The following is an 11896-nucleotide window of genomic DNA, read 5'->3' as shown; positions in this document are numbered from 1 at the left end:
TCTGATCTTGGCCTGTCATGTCTGCGATGAAGTATGTGGTATCGTCAGATACAAGACCCTTTGGCTTTTCCTCTAAGACAAGATGTGTAGTGTATGGTTCTTGCTTCGGACAGGAGCTCCAATCTGGCTTCTTCAAAATCCTTTTGTCTCTTGATGCTGTAGTTCACAGAATTGGTAAGGTTGGAAAAGACCTGTAAGATCATCAAGTCCAACCATCAACCCAACACCACCATGCCCACTAAACTAGTTGGTCACTGTTAAAACTGCCCTGGATGATAACTCTATGATAGTCTTAGACATCTAGTCAACACAGCTGGTGGAGCCTGGAGGGACATGCAGATGCCCAGGCTCTGATATAGCTCATGTGAGAAATCTGCACCTTTCTGAGGAGGCTGCTGGACACCTAAAGGATGTCTCACACCCCTGAAGGTTATCAGACATGGATGTTTACACCCTGTGTTGAGCTGAATTTTATTCTCTACCATTTGGCTACCTGCTTGTTCAGAGCTGCCTTGCCACTAGTCCCCAGCTGATGAAAAATGTAGTGGTGATGTGTGTGTTGAAGCTCTCTACTGAAATGATCGAGACGCTGTTGTAGTGTGACTGCTTTTCACTTAATTTTTTTCAAGGTGCAAACAGCAATAGAAGAACTTCTTTCAATACGGTGTGAAACTGAGCCAACTTCTGCTAAAATCCTTTTCCACGATGGCTTTGAGAAAGAAGGTAGTGATCTTCTGTGACAAATAAGCAGTATTTACTGTGAGAGTTGATTTCCTGTTATGAAATAAATGTACTTTAAACTTTTAATGATAGTAAGTTTACACTTTTAATGGGTTTAAGTACATACATTTGTTTCTCAGCTATTCGTTATTTGTATGTATTCTGATGGGGGAGTTTATGGAACTGATATTAAAACCAATGTGATTAATATAATAATGAGAGATTCTTTCTGTAAAACATTGTATGACATGGTCATATTGCAACACACGTATCAAAGCAGGTGATATATTTTGCTTGTTAGAAACGTCAGGAGTAGAGACAAAAAATGCAAGTTCTGAGGCATGTGAAATTATTCATGTTTCAATATGTCTGCTGGGGAAGAAAATCTGGTGTAGCCCATAGATACAGCTCAGGCTGTGGAATCGGCTGATTCTGACTCTGGAGGTCTTTGCTTTCAGTGTTTCTTGATGACTGAAAGTGAAACACTGCAAATATCTGTGGTATACTTGACTGGTCAGGCAAGGTGTAAAATATCAGTCGCTTTTGTAAAAAAAAAAAAATATATCGATAATAGTTTTCTAACATTGAAGGTATTGCGCACATCAGGAAGCTACTCTAGTAAAAAGTAACTCCAGTAACACTGGCAGAGGTTGCCCAGAGAGGTACTAGAAGCCCCATCCCTGGAAACATTCCAGGTCAGGTTGGACGGGGCTCTGAACAACCTACTCTAGTTGAAGATGTCCCTGCTCATTGCAGAGGGATTGGACTAGATGACCTCTAAAGGTCGTTTCCAACCCAAACCATTCTATGATTCTATATCTAACAGCAATAATAGTATACTTATCCTATGCCAAAAAGTAGATGATTGCCTAGAAACCTTGTATCGCATTCTTGTATTCGGTGTGGAGATAGAGAACAGGTCCCAGCCAGTGATATGCATATTTGGGGATTGATTCCTCCAAGTGGAGGAAAACAATTAATTAACCTTAATTGGGGAGGGAGGGAAGCTTTATGCAGAAAAATGAAAATAGCAACTGGACATTCTTAATGTGATCCCAAAGCTACGATTCTGCCAACAAAAAAGAGAAAAACTTGAGCTAAAAGCCAATGATTGTTCAAAAGTACAGCAGGAATAAAAATTGATGCGTAACAAATAGAACAAAGGAGAACTTGAATTTTCATTGATGATTGTAAAATGTAGATAACGTTAAAAGACACCAGATCAATGGTGAAATTGTGGTGAATGGATGCCAAGGAAATAAAAGAACAGCCACAGACATTCAGACCTAGGGTCCATTTAGCCCAGTGTCCTGTCTTCAGCAGAAACCAAAATAGATGCCTTAGGAAAGAGTAAAACCAGGATAATTATGTATAATAATTCATCATTAATTCTCTCCAAATATGAAGTATTTTCAGCTCAGTTAATTTCCTGAGTGTATTATGTTTTTTTAACTTAATTACCTCCAGTGGCTCTCCCTTCCCTGTATTTACATAATATCCCCTTCAACACAGCTAAACTACTACATTCATAATTTATTCCAGTGACGATTTCAACAGGTCCAACACTCATTGTGCAAAGAACCACAGCTACCTCCTTTGGACTTTTTTTTTTTAAAACTCTGCTATTAACTTCATTTTGCAGGCTTTACTTCTCTTAGTGGAAGAAAAGGTGAATTGTCAGTATGTAGTGACAGAAGAAAGTCCTTTATGTACTAGGTAGAAAAGAAATCCTAGCAGTTTTTCAGCAGCATGGTTGATAGACCAATGGAACAAACATCCCAAAGGGGAAGGTGGATTCACTGTTGCTTTATACACCAATTTCCAGCTTCGCCTGAGTGTTTTCTGGAAAGGAAGGGTGGATTTGGTCAAATATGCTCTATATGGCTAAAGACAGTGTTATTTGCCATGAGGTTTTATGGTCAGAACAATAATCTAATGGTCCCTTCTCCTGTCTTTCAGCACCCTTAAGCTGGGGAACAATCTCCTTGCAGATGTTCACCATTTATCTGGGCAGGAGAACACTTAAGAGCAGGACTCTTTGACAAATTTTGGATACCCACTTCCAGTATTTTCATGAATCTCTTGACCGTACTGGTGTGTTCTTAAGCGTTTTCAAGCCTCTCACCCCCTTTAGGTTTTTTATCTCTGTCAGATACGAAGGACGTCATTACCACAGGACACATTGTCAGTGGAACGGAGCCTTTCTGTGGGAGGTTCAGTGTTCGCGGACCAAGCCAGCTGGTGAAAACTTCCCCATCAACTCTACCGAGATACGATCTTACTGAATACACACACGTAAGTGGCTGCTCTTGATGAGTAGGCTGCACAGGGGACTGAATACTCAGAGCCCAATCAGCAACATAAAATCATCTCATCTGCTTAGACATCCCCCAAATCCGCAAAGGATCATGTCTTTGGACTATGCCTGTGGACAGAGCAGAGTGTCTTTTATTGACTGGGTGGATAGTTTGAGATCCCTGAGATGTAGATATTGTTTAACACATCTGGCTGCTATCTGATTCTGGGGATGTTAACCCTTGCTGAGGGGGAAAAAAAAGGTGGGATCGTGTTGGGAAAAGATGGAACATGCAGGGATGACCATTTCTTGACAAAAGGAAAAAAAAAAACCCTCGTTATCTGAGGTTCCAGTCTCGCTCATTTTCTGTTCATCATCTACATCTGCTTTTAACAGGAATAAGGTCTTGATTTCAACTCTGTCACCCTTTCTTTGCCACCTGGGGGAAGGCAAACAGTTGGAGGTTGAAAGGAAGGAGGTGGGAGGGAAAGACTCATCCCCAAAGCCTCCTGCAGTCCTTCCAGGCTCCTTCCAGTTCCCCTTCACAGACCTCTTCCAGTCCTATTTCCCCACCTGACCCCCATTGCAAAACTTGTACCCTGCAAATCAAACCAACCCCTCCAGTCTCCTTTTCTCCCTCCCAAATACTTGACATCCCCATTGGTACTTCCCAGTTATGTTTTGCCCCAAAACCTCACTGAAGCCTAAGGGGTCAAATTCGGGCTGTGTGGTGGCACGTGGGTCACCTGGGTGCCACGCACTGTCTCCTGTAGGTGCTATTCAAGGCAATTTGGCCTTAAGTGGTGGGTTTTATTGCTGACCTTGAACAATATGCTTTCCTATTCATGTTAAACTGGGATTGAAACAGATTATAGTATCTTCTACAGGCATTACATATAAATTACTTGCAGTTTGATTTGTGAAAATTTTTTCCCCCGTTTTTTACAGGTGTGTTTTGCACATAAAGGCCGTATGAGCAATATCCTTCATATCTTGGTGTCCTACACCAATGTGTCTTTATCTTCAGTGAAGAGGAATCTCACCTGCTTATGGGATTTCAATGAAACTGACTCTAAAAGGTATCCAGACACTTACAGTTTCCAGAGATTACACTTTCCATAGTAAGGAAGTGTACTAGGAAAACTGAGAGAAGTTCTTATTTGTATAGGAAAAAATTGTCAGTTGGGGTAAGCTGCCACATGCTCTGTCCCTGCAGAGGCATTCCTGGAACGTGCTTCCATTCTTTTTGAGGATTTACTGAGTAAATGTTCATGTTTCTTGTTATACGCACTATCTCACCTTAGTAATATACAGACAGAGAGTTTGCTCTGTCTCCAGCACACACCAGAAGGTTTCTGAGGACGTTAATTTCCCAGTTTCTTTGGCAACAGCCAGTGGATTTTCTGCAGCAAGATACAGAGATGAATAGATTTTTTATTTTTTTCCCCCAGGAACCTCATGAGATCATTGGTACACGAAGTTTTGAAAATTGCTGTAGTCTTTTGATTTTCTTTATTCACTTAGAATTACATGGGCAGAAAACATTTGGTGTTAGATGTAAAGCTTGGGACGGGCAGACTTAAAAAATCAGGAGTCTCCGAAGAACTTCAGGAAGTGAAGTTGGCAGCTTGGGTATCCGTAAGGTTGTGTGAGGAGGGTGTGTGCATGCCTGGAAGGGGAAGAAGGGGTCGGGATTAAATTACTACATGGTGGAGAGAGCTGGGAGCCTTGAGCAATCATCTGGTATTACCAAGAGGCCTGAACTCTGGGTTGACCCCCATTGAGGTCACTGATGCTATCGTAGTGATTTGCAAAAAATGGAGCAGCAGTAGGCATTCCCACATCCCACTCTTGTGATGCAAAGGAGGACACCTAAGCAGAGATCTAAAGCTTTGTTTCTCACTACGGGGAACCCAACAGAGACACCTAGAGAGTGATCACAAACCATCGAGCAAGTGTCTTGTGTATGAGTAAGTAACAGTAGTAATAACAGTAATACCTGATGTTACCTGGAAGCTTCACAAAGCACCTCAAAAATCAGTTATTGCCGCTACCTCACAGCATAAGAGAGCTTGCACAACCTTGGTGTCTTCCAGCTGGACATTTACCTGCACTGACCTCTGGAAGGGGTGTGTGAATCTCTCCACGCTTCTCCAAGACCTCCCTGGCAATTCTCCGGTGTTTGTGCATCAGATAGACTTGTCGAGCCCTGTGCTGCGAAAGAAAACATCTGGGTCATTTTACCTTGATGAACTCATCATTGCAGACAGAGCTGTGACTGGTAAAGGAATCTGTTTTTTTCTTTTCTGATGATGTTACTGTCTCTCCAGGATACTCTATTAAAATTAATGATAGGGCTGGTTAAAACTTTTTCAAAGGGGAAGGGTATTTCACAACAGGCACAAAAATAATTTTGTTTTCTTGAACTTATTTTTTGTGTGAAAACAATCAAGAAGGCATTACCAAATATCAATATTCTTGGTTTATTTGAAAATGTGTTTCTACAAATATAACCCTTGAATGGTTTTGCCCAGACAAAAGCAAACAAAAAACCCCTAAGCAGATATGTTTCCAGCTACAAATGAAAATAACCTAGGTGTAGCGACAGCTGTTCTCCTTGTTCTAATGAATACTTGCATTCTTTTTCTTTCAGTTTCTCAGAGAGATCCCAAACCACCTCGGCCAGGTGGGAGGATAGTTGAAGCAGTATCTGTGGTGGGGTCTTCTCCCACTTACAACGTGTCCTGGATGGTGTCTGGCTGTGGTGCCAGTCTGCCCCTTCTGTCTCCAAGGTAGGGACAGTGAGTAGATCATCTCAATACCCTATAATACCTCTTGCAGTTCCCTGACATGTCTGGAACTGGTTGTCGTCTAAGACAGGACATGAAAGGCAGTGGAGGATAAGACTGCAGCTTGTCATTCCCTGTGCTTTCATTGGAGCCTCCTCCTCTAGGCATTTCAAATGGCCCGTGTTCAGAGACTGTTTAGGCTACTGAATCCTTCACAGATGTCTCTACTCAGTAGATGGGCTGCAGTTCTAAATTAAGATACTTAATTTAACTCTCAGCACATGAGTGTTTTGAGCTTTTCTCACCATATAGGATCTTGAATATATATTGTAGATATCTTAGCGAAGGTATCTGATTCTGGTATTGAAGTTCCATTATATGAATGGGATTCAATTGCTATACAAGAGGTGCTTAAGGAGTTTCAGCTAACCTGGGGTATGTAAGATATGCGTGGGACACCACAATATGATGTAGGACCAGAAGGAGATCAAAGCCCTTCTGGAACAGTGGATAGAAATCAGCCAGAAATGCTCCCAAACACCTTTAATGACACCAATTACCATGTCAGGCAATGGAAGTCCACCTTATGTGTCCTTGTTTACTGACCTGGTTTCTATTCTGGAAGTCCCAACAATGAAAGACGAGGCAGAGCCATAGGCTAACCAGATCAGAGAGTGCAACATTAAAGGGCTATACTGGCAGAGAATATGTTCTGTAAAAGTTGGATTGTATCCAGTCAAGTCAACAAGTTACTGATGGGAATAGAGCCAGGCAAGGGAGAAGCTGGAACGATGCAGCAGCCAGCTGTTAGTTTGGCTCTGTTACTTCACTCAAAGCCACTTGCCCAGGTGTCCACAGGAAACCTCCTTTCAAAAGAAGGTGAACCTCGGCCTGCTGCAACTTAATTTGGTTTCTTACCTTGTGGTCTCTCCTCTTTCAAGCAAATGCAAAGCAATGTGCTCTAAAGACAGCTAGATTCTCCTTCAAGAGGTGGCTAAGATCTGAAGAAAATTAGGTCTGGTTCGCAAAGCTGCCAAGTCCTTGCATTTTTTGGTGAAATCCATGGCTTTGGTGAATTCATCAATCACCCGTTGGGGTTCAGAGACACAGTCCAAGTCAGCACAAAGGAAAAGACTGACGCCATTCAGTTTACATCTCAGACTATTGTCCTGCGAAGCCCAAATCTAAGAAAGTCATTTGGTAAAACAGTTAAACCACGGTTCAAACCCAGCTGTTTTGTAGAAGTCAGCTTAGCTACCACAGCATAGAGGGATTTGACTTGTGAAAGTCTCTCCTTGAAAAGCAAATTTAATTGCTAGTGCCAGGTGACATGAACCACCAATAGTAAAGGCAAGGATGAGAATACAGGGGGATGCTTGTGAGGTTTAATATGCATAACCAGAGGTGTAACTAACAGAAAGAGGGGAAGTTTTTACTCCTGTGTGTTACCTTAACAAGACTGGCATTGGGATGCTATGTACAGTACTGATGATCACATTTTTCAAAGGGATTTAGAAAAACTGGAACAAAAAAAAAAGCCATGAGCATGATTATGGAGCTGAAGAAAATGCTTAGGAGAGAAAGATTTAAGTAGCTCAATATGTTTATCTTATAAAAAGAAGATTAAGAGATGGATTGATCACCGTACCTCTCAACCGGGGGGAAAAAAAGTGCTTAGCACTAGTGGGTTTCTGCATCTCACAGAGGAAGATGTAAGAGAAGACTGTGTGATGCTGAAGGCAGGAAGACTGAAAACAGAGCTCAGTGCATGCTTTAAAAATGAGTGGGCTCATCGCTGCCTTTGGATATCTTCAAAACAAACCTGTCTCTTTCTCTTAACTGAGCACGTGCTGTGCTTTAATACAACTTGCTGCGGTTGGGACAGGAATATTAGCTAAAATCTGATGTACCGGCTGTACATCAGGCGAGACGGCTCAGAGGTCCCTTTGGTTTTGTATTCTTGAAATTTGCGCTGCAGAAGCCACGGCTGAGGTCGAAGAGACTTTAGCTGTTATCCAGACACTTAACCACATGGTGGCATCATTGTACCACAGAGAGGCTACTTTTCCTTTGAAAAAAGAGGATTTTCGTGGCAAGGGAGAAAATATTTTAAGTTTTAGAAATTAGGCTTTGGGTGAACTCTAATATGAAATATCGCTGTAATTCAGGGGAGTTAAGATTTTGATAGATTCGAGGAGACTACAGGATGAAGTAGGAAAGCTTTTTGCTTTGCTGTAGCTGCTGTCCAGGCTGCGTTGACTAGGTCCTTTAAAAACACCAGTACTGGGGAAGAACTTGCTTGTACTTGATGCTGTATGAACTATTCTATCATAATTAAAAAATGTGGTTTTCCATCATTTTCTGTTGTGTGCATTGCCTACATTATGTAGATATAAGTTGGGAGTATTCAATTTTGTTTGAGCTCTGACCGTGTTCTCCTTAGGTCCTTCAACAGTCTTGTTCCCATAGGCGTCCCTCTGCTGCTGGTGACATGGGGGTGTCAGGAGTGGGGGTCTTGACAGCTAATGCCTTCATGTGAACCCTCTTTGTCACACAGAGGTGCTTTGCTTGGGGAAGGCTCTAAGGAATATGGCCACCTCTATGTCTCCACGGAAGATGTGAGAGTCAGCCTCACCATTCAGAGACTGCAAAAGTCATCTCCACCTATTGGAGGGACTTTCCGCATCCACTTGGCCAATACAGTGATATCAGGTAAGAGAAGATGCAAGTACAGGTCCTGGATTTTCTTTGCAGGAAGCCAAGTGAAGAAGAGACAATATTGAACCTTTGAAATGCTCAGGGTAAAGGCTGGCAGGTCTTTTCATTTGATGTCCTTCAAGACAGGAGTTAAGGATTATAGGCAGGGCAGTATTTCTAGATGTTAGGTATGGGGTTGTCCCAAAATGCATACAGCCACTATGAAAAATTTGCCTTAAGAACTTTGGATCAGATCCTGAATTGGGATTTTGCATCCCAAGGTTTCATTATGCTAATATTTCTCCAGCATGTATACTGCTGGAGTTCTTGTATGACAAGACCCGTGCAGGTTACCAGGAAGTTAATTCTCCTCTAGGATTACCAGGATTGGTAATCAGTTTGCAGATACCACAAAGCTTTTGTGCATAGAATTGCTTGACTTGAATTAGTCACCCCTTAGATGTGCTAGGTTTTCTTGTGTTTGGTTTAAGTATTTAAAGAGGCTTAGAATGAAAGTGAGCAGGTTAATATGAGCAAGGCCAACGATAAAGTTCTTGACTGAGGAACGGGTGGCTCATTTATAAAGTCAAATCATAAAATAGGAAAATGTAACCTTAGAATATTAATGAAATAACTCTTTCTTCTATGTTGTCACTTAAAATTTTTCTGCAGCTGCTGAAGGTTGTCTCAATGGTGCCTTGCTTTGAATATCATCTTTTAAAAATGTACTCCATTACTGTTGCCCTGTTCCCAGGTCTTGCGCTTTCCTCTCTTTCTAATGAATTGGTTTAGAGAGATTTATACTATCTGCAGCTTTGGCTATGGGTATTTATGTCACAAGAAATAGGACATCATTTGCATATATTTGGGATTGGACTCTACAAAGTCTTCTTCATAGACTGACTCCCGCCACCCCTCATTTCCCCCCCCCCCCCCCCCCCATCTAGGAGGTTTCCAACCTTTCTGTTTTGAAGGAACATAACTTGCACACTGAAATTTCACGTCTCCTAAAAATGTAGGTTGCAAGTAATGAAAAGTATGACTTAAACAAGAGTTCTGATGGTCCCAACTGGAAAGAAGTTTCTATGTTTTCTTAGCTATTAAACAATGCAGATCTTCTGGCATTTGGGATCCAGTAAATTTCCCTCCGCTGCTTTTTGGCAGTTCCAGAGGTTTGAACCACAACAGCCTCGCACTAACATATTTCTTTTCTGGGAACAGGTAGATGTGCTCTCCCAGGAATGAGGATATCCACTGCTTTCTAATGTTTTTTGCAGATGTTTCAGTGCACATCTCCTCCCACCATCTCCGCAAGCTTTTGCAAGAAAACATAGATAATTCTACAGCCCCATACTTCAACACCAGTGACTTCATCGTGACCAAAGACTCAAACTCTTGCTATGAAAGCATCTGGACGCTGACTTGGAAAACAAAAACTGGGGATTTGCCCAATGTTATCAGTGTACAGTAATTTCTTTGACTAATACCCACTTTGAATCCCTTTCAATGTCTTTGGCCTTGGCTAAGTCATTCTCCCAATGTTTGTTTTTATGAAAATGCCTGTGGGACATTAGGCAATCTATCTTCCTATTAGGAGCAGAAGCTTAAGCAAATTCCAGATTAGATGATTAAAAAGACAATTGCAGTTACAGGAGGAGAGATTACATCTTCAGAGCCTGTGCTTCAACGTGAGGGGGCTAGAATGTAATTTCTGTGCTTTGTTGCAGTTCTGCACAATGAAAGGACTGCTATACTGAAATGAAAGCTATTATAATCACATTAATATTTCAGTACAGTAACTGAAGCTCGGTACAGGTTTGTGGCATCGTTTATGGGCCAAGACAGTCGTCTTCTGAGAACTATTCTTTATGGGTTCATATCTAGTTCTTGTAATTCTCAGATGAAGGTTCAATTTGTGCTCTCCCATCTCAAGATTTATCACTTAAGTTTTGCTTCATGTAGAGGTGTCTTTTTTGAATAACAACTCAGACTGAGATGCTTCCTTCCCGCAAAAGAAAAACTATTTCTTTGTATATCCAGCTTCTAAAAGTGTAAAATTATCTTTGACAAAGCAATGAATTCTCATGCTCAAGACATTGGCCTGGATGGTGAAAAAAGCTAAAGCTGCATCTTCAGGTGTAGCACAGGCCCTTGTTTCACCCAAAGTCATATCTTTGAGAAGCAGATGTTCAAAGCTATTTCCATACCTAATTCTGAATTATATTACTGAGTATTAGAAGTTTATTTGCAAATTTGGTTCCTGAATCTCTTTGCCTCAGTTTCTTGCCTGCAAGGTGACGATGGGAAGAGGGAGGTCTTGTGAAGTCTTGGATAATGAAGATTTAGACCTGGAGATAGGAGTCATGGAACAAGTTTGAGAGAAGTTTTCCAGGAGTTATTTTCTGCCTTGTAATGACTCTGTATGAACTCTGGGGGAAGGGTTTTAATTTAAATTCTTTGTTCTTTGCCAGGTCTCTGCTGAAAACCTCACTGGTCTGAAGCCAACTGTTTCTAGTCGTGTGGTTTATGATGGGGGTGTGTTTATTGGGCCAATATTTGGAGACATGCTTGGTACCTTCAATAACAAAACACAGGTGAGTTAATGTGCTGTCACACTTCCTATTGATTCACCTGGGTCATGTAGACCCAGGAGTCTCACAGGTATTCAGGTACCTACTTCTGCCACTAAATCCTTTCAGAAATCTACTGTTCTGTGCTTTGCCATAAATCAGTCAGGTTCATCTCCCTGGTTTGTGCAGCAGGACTTTCCTTCAAGAGATATTGCAGGTGGGGAGAGTGGTCATCATGGGTGACGGAAGGGGAGAATGGTCATCATGGGGTATGGAAGACAATTTATCTCTTTTGAGGCAGTGGCCAAGGGTTGACATAATCTCTGCACTCCCACCCTTGCTGGGTCCTATGGTGCTGGCCATGAAACTTGGGAATTGCACTCTATTCATCTGCAGTGTTCCAGCTGTTACACTGATGGGCTAAATAAATGAGATGGTGGTTGTGGTACTAGCCTGTGAATTAGTCAAGTTGCTCAGCCTCTGTGGCTCTCAATTCTTCATGTGTGAAAAGGGAGCAAGGAGGGCTTCCTGGCTGAATGAGTCTGCTGGATGGATAAACGTGTTGCAAAATCAGATGTTGCAGAGCAGTGGGCATTGCTGGCTTTGTTCTATCAAAGGCTGCTGGGCACTCTAGCAATAACAGGGTGATGTTGGATGTGCTTGAAGCCCAGCTGTGTGGCACTTGGGGCTAGGTCATCCTGCTTTTTTGGTGAGCCTGTTCCCCAGACATGAGGACTGCTCTGCTTCCAGTGACTCAACCACCCACGATATCTCTGTCATCTGTGGTGCAGACATACCCTCAAATAGACCAAATGAAACAAGAG

The 11896-nt window shown here is 41.9% G+C and overlaps 1 protein-coding gene across 1 annotated transcript in view; it reads left to right on the top strand.

Annotated features, from left to right (window-relative positions):
- Window positions 1-11896, top strand: part of PKHD1 (PKHD1 ciliary IPT domain containing fibrocystin/polyductin) — a 267464-nt gene that overhangs the window by 21841 nt on the left and 233727 nt on the right. Inside the window, exons 17-24 of the mRNA XM_059831956.1 lie at window positions 630-723; window positions 2873-3015; window positions 3965-4095; window positions 5113-5297; window positions 5670-5808; window positions 8363-8517; window positions 9780-9964; window positions 10974-11096. Of these exons, the coding sequence (XP_059687939.1) occupies window positions 630-723; window positions 2873-3015; window positions 3965-4095; window positions 5113-5297; window positions 5670-5808; window positions 8363-8517; window positions 9780-9964; window positions 10974-11096 (1155 nt within the window). The remainder of the gene's footprint in view (window positions 1-629; window positions 724-2872; window positions 3016-3964; window positions 4096-5112; window positions 5298-5669; window positions 5809-8362; window positions 8518-9779; window positions 9965-10973; window positions 11097-11896) is intronic.

This window comes from Gavia stellata, chromosome 2 (assembly GCF_030936135.1).
Source record: "Gavia stellata isolate bGavSte3 chromosome 2, bGavSte3.hap2, whole genome shotgun sequence".
In the NCBI taxonomy this organism is placed as follows: Eukaryota; Metazoa; Chordata; class Aves; order Gaviiformes; family Gaviidae; genus Gavia; species Gavia stellata.
This window is presented reverse-complemented; position numbering and strand designations above follow the sequence as displayed.